The sequence below is a fragment of the Neopelma chrysocephalum genome, unplaced genomic scaffold (genome assembly GCF_003984885.1).
Source record: "Neopelma chrysocephalum unplaced genomic scaffold, ASM398488v2 Primary Assembly neopelma1_125, whole genome shotgun sequence".
NCBI classification, from domain to species: Eukaryota; Metazoa; Chordata; class Aves; order Passeriformes; family Pipridae; genus Neopelma; species Neopelma chrysocephalum.
Genome location: NW_020897787.1, coordinates 1,662,632 through 1,668,792, shown reverse-complemented (window position 1 = coordinate 1,668,792; position 6,161 = coordinate 1,662,632). Strand labels below are relative to the sequence as shown.

The 6,161-nt window shown below is 45.5% G+C and overlaps 1 protein-coding gene across 2 annotated transcripts in view; it reads right to left on the bottom strand.

Annotated features, from left to right (window-relative positions):
- Positions 1–441: 441 nt before the first annotated feature.
- HSDL1 (hydroxysteroid dehydrogenase like 1) overlaps positions 442–6,161 on the bottom strand; it is a 10,762-nt gene continuing 5,042 nt past the window's right edge. Inside the window, exons 1-5 of one of the 2 annotated variants that reach the window (XM_027698170.1) lie at positions 6,136–6,150; positions 5,168–5,403; positions 4,083–4,528; positions 1,650–1,877; positions 442–737 (exon numbers count right to left, since the gene is read on the bottom strand). In XM_027698170.1, the coding sequence (XP_027553971.1) occupies positions 642–737; positions 1,650–1,877; positions 4,083–4,528; positions 5,168–5,387 (990 nt within the window). In that variant the 5' untranslated portion in view covers positions 5,388–5,403; positions 6,136–6,150 and the 3' untranslated portion in view covers positions 442–641. Of the gene's footprint in view, positions 738–1,649; positions 1,878–4,082; positions 4,529–5,167; positions 5,404–6,135; positions 6,151–6,161 lie in introns of those variants that run through there. The other variant, XM_027698169.1, reaches the window with a different exon arrangement.

The window sequence follows — 6,161 nt, the reverse complement described above, 5'->3', positions numbered from 1 at the left end:
CCTCCAGCTTCACCTGTCTCAAGGTTCATTTAAGCCCTCGCTAAAGTTACCTGTGTTTAACTCCCCTTTGCAAACGAGCCTAAGTCACTGTTGGCCACACAACCCCGTTTTACACTGCACAATCAAAGCACGAGGTGTTCAGGGCCAGCTGAGGGGGGGTTTGGTTGGTGTGGGCAAACCCATGTCGTGGGTCCCTGCCCCTGTTCCCCCCAGCCTGCTCCCTGTCTTCACAACTTCTTACAGTCCACTGGGATTGTCTTTTTGAACAGCATGGTTTCAGGGGGATTTGAAGGATTCTCAAATTCTGTCAGCTTTATAAATGGACATCACGTAGCACCATGTGAGAGACAGTCACTTACTGTCAGAAATAAAACTGTACCTGCTCCTGCCCAGCTACCTCAATGAGAACGTGAACAGAGATTAACACCAAGAACATCAGCCTTTTGTTGCAGAGGAATGCACCAGAGGAGCTGTTTAATACAAGGATACAGAAAGGATCCAGACTTCTGCTGTCTAGGTTACATAGCTTGTTTAACGAGGTCTGGGTAAGTTACAGGAAGTGCTCCAAGGTTCATTGCACGTCTCTGCAGCACTGATCAGAGCACACCACGCGTCACACAGGACATCTGGATGCCCCTGTTTCACTTGGGATGCAGAGCCTGCTTGCGCAGAATCCCGCAGAGGTACAGGGAGAGCCGTACCCACATCCACTCCGGCAGGCGCTGGGCCAGCATGAACTGTGGGGAGGGACATGGGGAAACACAGGGAAACAGAGCACAGGGAAAGGAAGGGACACGTTAGGATACAGTCCATTCAACTGCTTCTCAAATCACTACCAAGGCAAGGCAAAACCTGCTTGAACATCAGCAACTAAGCCTTAAATTCAAGCCCTTGGAAGTTAAGCTATTTAGCTGTTTTGGAAGGAGCACCCACAGCTGAAGTTCTGCAAATAAATCCTAAAGCGGTTTGGACAAGTTCCCAACAGCAGTACTGTCCACTTTAATTGCCACATCTTGCCAGAATTCTTCCCATCTCTTTTATTCCCTTTGGACTAAACCCCACTTCTTCACTTCCTTCTATCAACCTCATGCTACAGGAAATCAGTAGGCAGGATACATGAGATGTGACCAATGTGCATAAAACAATCTGCCCCCCAAAAATAACCCTAACAAATGGAGAACCTGCTTCCACATAAATTAGAACAAAAGTATGGGGGTTTTCCCTGCTATTAATGCATCCTCCCTACCCACTCTTCCCCGATGCAGAAATATCCTCAATACATTAAGACTGGAAAAAGCTATTTCTGTTCACAGAAGACAGTTGGCCAGTCAGCAACACCCCAAGTGAAATGAGATACTCTGTGCCAATTATTAAAAAGTTGTCACTTTCCCATTTTTGCAGCACATTTCAAGTGGGAATTGGATTCACCCTCCCATCTTAAAAATAAGCATGCCCAAGCATAATCTTCTAAAGCAGAACTAGTTAGAAAACATGGCACAAAGCCTTGAAGTCCTACAATACACATTGCACTTTTTCAGAATATTTAGCAGAGTTTTCATTGAGACTCCTAAGAAAGTAAAAATTTATTTCTACGTGACAAATAGCTGAATGAGTAATTCCACATGAAATAGTTGAATGAATTCCATTACCAGTATTTCATGCTTCCAGTAACCAGCGGTCCTTGTGGATAACCCAAGAGTAGAAACAGCATGACTTGCATATTCTTCAGCAGAAGGAATCCAGAAGGATCTCTTGTTCAACCAGCTGTTGAATGCTACCATGTTTGTAGCAATTGTATTTGGGGTTAGACTTTGAACAAAAATTCCTTTTGAGGCATACTCATAATGTATTGCTCTACTGAAATAGTCCAAGTAGGTCTAGAAAGACAAAAGCAGAGAGACATCTTTTTTTTTCTTTTTTTTTTCAAACAATGAAATGTCAGGGCAGAGTCTTATTAAAATTACAGAAAAGTTGTAACATACTTTATAAATCAGCTCAATAAATAAAAACTTTAATAAACACTATAAAAAGATGCACTTTTAAGTATTATCAACGTTTCTACGTGTTGTTTGCTATAAACCTGTCACAGTATAGTAACTTGCAGGACAAAGTGACTGCTTAACAAAATCTGACAATTTCTGCTTAAAAACAGTACGGAAACATTTATTTCATCTAAAACAAACACCTTTGGGGTGTTTGGGGGCATTAAAGCCAGCTATGCCTAGTCAGAAGGCCAAAATAAAGTCTCATTCTTTAATACATTTACAGGGGAATTTTGCATTCAACTGCCTTCCCCAGAAGTTACGTCCAGGGACTCCCTTATGCACAATTATTCATTTGTTTATGTGTACCTGTGTTACCTCCTTTAGCTCATTTTACTTTTACAGAATAGCAAAGAAAAGCATGAGACTGATAACTGGGACTGCTGGAATCAGACAGAAGGAGCCTGGCTCAGCCTTATCAGGGCAGCACCACTGATGCCACGCTGCTGCTCCTGCCCTGTCACACAGCCACCACCCCTGAGAAAGGGCATTTTAGAGAGCAGCCTGTGAGCAAACGTGTTTCTGCTCCCAAATGGCCTCACAAAAGGCTTTCCCAACAGTTTGCTGGGAAAGCACCTTGCACAAATGCTCTTACAAGTGATTTAGGAAAACTAAAGCAATCACTTCAAATACTGTGCATTGTTAATGCACAAAGAGGCTGAGAATGCTAGAGCAGCTTGTTCTCCCTTCTGTGTTCCCAGGCCAGGCTTAAGACTGGATTGCTGATCTAGGAACTGCATTAATGATGCCAGCTAAATAAAGAAACTTCGATATATTTGGGTTTGTTCCTTCTTTTTCATTCAAGCTTTTTAATTGTTTTAGTTCAGAGTGCAGTTCTACACACACTTAGAATAATCAAGGAGGCAGACACTCTGCACAGAAACAGGAATCCTAAGCCAGTTTCCACACTGAAGAAAATCTTACATAAGGAAAAAGGAATTTTACACCTTGGCATAGTGTGAGAGACTGAAATGTTAATGGTTAATGACTCAAACAATTTGCAAAAGCAGTGAGTGCTTTGCTGCATGGTAACAGCCCAGGTACAGAGGGTGTAAGGACCAGAGAATGACCACAACAAACCAACCTTTGTTTAGCAACAAGCTGTTTTTTGAGCCAGATAAGGGAAAAGGCCAATAAGAAGCAGATCCTGTGATGTGGATCATGCCAGTGTTCTCCCTTACACAACTGGCTCAGTTGCAGACACAAACCCCCTCTGGGGAAGATATAGGGACACTGGGTCCTAAAGGGTAGTAAGAGCTGGTTTTGCTCCAGGCAAAAGGAAATACTCACAAAAGCTACCCCGGGAGCAAGGCTACAGCAGCCAGCTGCCACTGACAGCTGGGAGCAAGGACCACTTGTGTTTAGACACCAGCTCTAGGCCAGATCCTTCTACAATCTGTTGCTTTTGTGGATTCAGCAGCATGTCATCCAGTGTAAATCCACACCAGGATGAGCATCCATACTTAGAGCATCACCCAGCTGCCCCATCCTATTCATTCTGACTGGATCTTCTCAGGAAGGATAATTATGGGGGAAAAAGTTCTTTTCACTTCTCCCCACATACGGTACAATGGTGTAAAAAGCCTTCCACCTCTTGGTGTCAGGTGAAGCACTGGCCTGATTTGGCCACAGCCCTTGTCACAATGGTGGCTTGAGCCTGAGTACAGCCCCTCTTGCTACCAAATACTGGTGTGTAAGAGACTTGAGGTATGTTTGCACAGTTCAGCTGAAAAAGAGAGAGATTAAATTCTGCCACTCTGCTTTGTGCATCTGAGAAAGGCAACTTTTCTCCCAGAATTACTGTTAAGCCACAGTTCACACAAAATCAAAGAGCATTGACTTTGGTTCAAAGCCCAGCACTGGTGAGGATGAAGAGTTTACTGCATAATACATGTATCATTCACTGCCAATATTCAAACAAATCCCTAGAAAACCTTCAAGTATTTTGATATCCTTGCTGCAAGTGTTTAAAAAAAAACATACCCCAACCAACCTATAATGTACTTTCCAGTGTATACCATTAATTACACCCCAACTTACTTTAGAGGCTCCATAGATTGTTATCAGTGGTGTCGGCCGACAACAAAGTGAAGAAGAAATGTTCACAATTGCCCCTTTCTTCTTCTTTACCATACCTGGCAGCACAATATGTGTCATGGTGATAGCAGAAGCAATATTGATATGGATCGTGTCCCACAGCGTATCCTCAGACAGATTAGTATAATAGTCCGGGTAGTCAGTAAACATTCCCACATTATTCACCAAAATCCCAATTTCTCTGTCTTTCAGAGCCTCCTTAATGGCTGGGTAAGGCTCACGGCCCTTGCTGAAATCAGCTACTATGAACTCTGTCTCCACGTTGTATGTTTCAGATATGGTCCTGGATACAGCCTCCAGCTTCTCCTTGTTCCTGCTGACCAGGATGATGTTGATTCCCCGCTTTGCCAGTTCTTGGGCGTACGCCTTCCCGATGCCATCTGTGCCACCTGCCAGTGAAAACAACAACAGAGTGAACAAGGTGAAAAACAGAGCAACCCCAGCCTTCTCTTTGACAGCTCTTTCAATTATAGCTCTAGTCTCTTTTCTGAGATCATGTGGTGCTGAGGATGTTGATTTCAAAGCCACAACATCAAAGACAACATCAAAGACAACGTTGTCAGTAGCCACCTTCTGCAATCCCCCTCATACAAGTTTTATAGTTTCTATGACAACACAGGAGAGCTTAAAGCAGAACCTTAATGACAGGCAGAGATGTCAGAGGTACAGGACTCGAACTGTGTTGAAGGACTAGAGCACATATGAAAACATCATAGCAAAAAAAGGATCTCATCTGCATCTCTGTCTACACTTGCAGGTGTTCATGGTGTACCTTGCAAATTTTGGGGGAAAATTGCTGTAATTCCTTCTCAGCAGTCAGTCAAATCACTTAGCTTGTCCATATCCTGAGGAACTGAATCTAGTAAGGCAATGAACAACAGCCACTCAAGCAGATTAACCTGCAACCAGAGGTAATACAGGCCCCAGGCTGTGACATAAAGCTCACCCAGCAGCACAAGCTACAAGTCTCGCAGTACTGGCACAGTATGTCACATAAACGTAGGCAAATATGACAGTTCCTCTCTTACCAGTGACCACGGCCCATTGTCCATACTGCCTGACGAGATCAACCTCACAGCCCAGCTTGGGGATGACGTGCAAGCGGAGCATGCTGTAAGTGTCCAACGCCAGAGACACACACTTTCTGACTGTGTACCAAGCTCCAACAAGAGCCAGGGCTTCCATGTAGAAACTGCAGGAACGACTGATTTCCCTGTACAAGAGGGAGAAATGATCCACTGCTGCCATGGTGATCACAAGCCTGGAAAAGAGGGAGATACGGGCAATTACAACCGGCTCTTGGGCCATGTAAACTTTTCAGACTGAATGGGTAACCTTTGAGATTCAGCATGTTACAGTCTGATCACTGTTTTGATACAGAAAACCCACAAGTCAGCCTGCTAAAACTTGGGTATCACCTACCATCATCCTCACTGATTTAGGTACTGTTTAGCTCTTGTTCTAGGGTTTAGCTATTAATCAGTTATACTGCAATGACACTGATCAACGACACCGCAAACAAAACTATTCAAGCAGGAGAAGCCCAACATGTCAAAACTAATTTTGGAAGATGAAGAACCTCCTGTAAGAGAGGCAAGGATGATCAGCAGGACAGAGCTGAGACACAAAGACACAATGGGCTCTTTCAAGGCCGAAAGAGGGGGACACGGGGGACAACGCAAGCTCTGAGGCAGAACTTCATTCCCACCGCATCTCCCGCCGCCCCCGAACCAGGGCGCGGTGCAGCGCATCAGCCACACCGCACACCGCGCCCGCCGAGCCCTCACGCCTTTTACCGGGAGATACATTTTTAAACCAAGCACAAAGCTCAGCCACCGCCGCCGCCCGGGCAGGGCCCGATCCGCCGGGCCGCCACACACGCAGGAGGGACAGCGGGGCCGGGCACGCAGCCCCATAGCCCTGACGGACCCGTCCGGGCCCCTCCGCGGCCCGGCCTGTTTCGGAGGGGCCTCGCAGCCCGGTCGTGCCCGGGCGATCCCCCCTCACCGCCGGGCCGGTCCC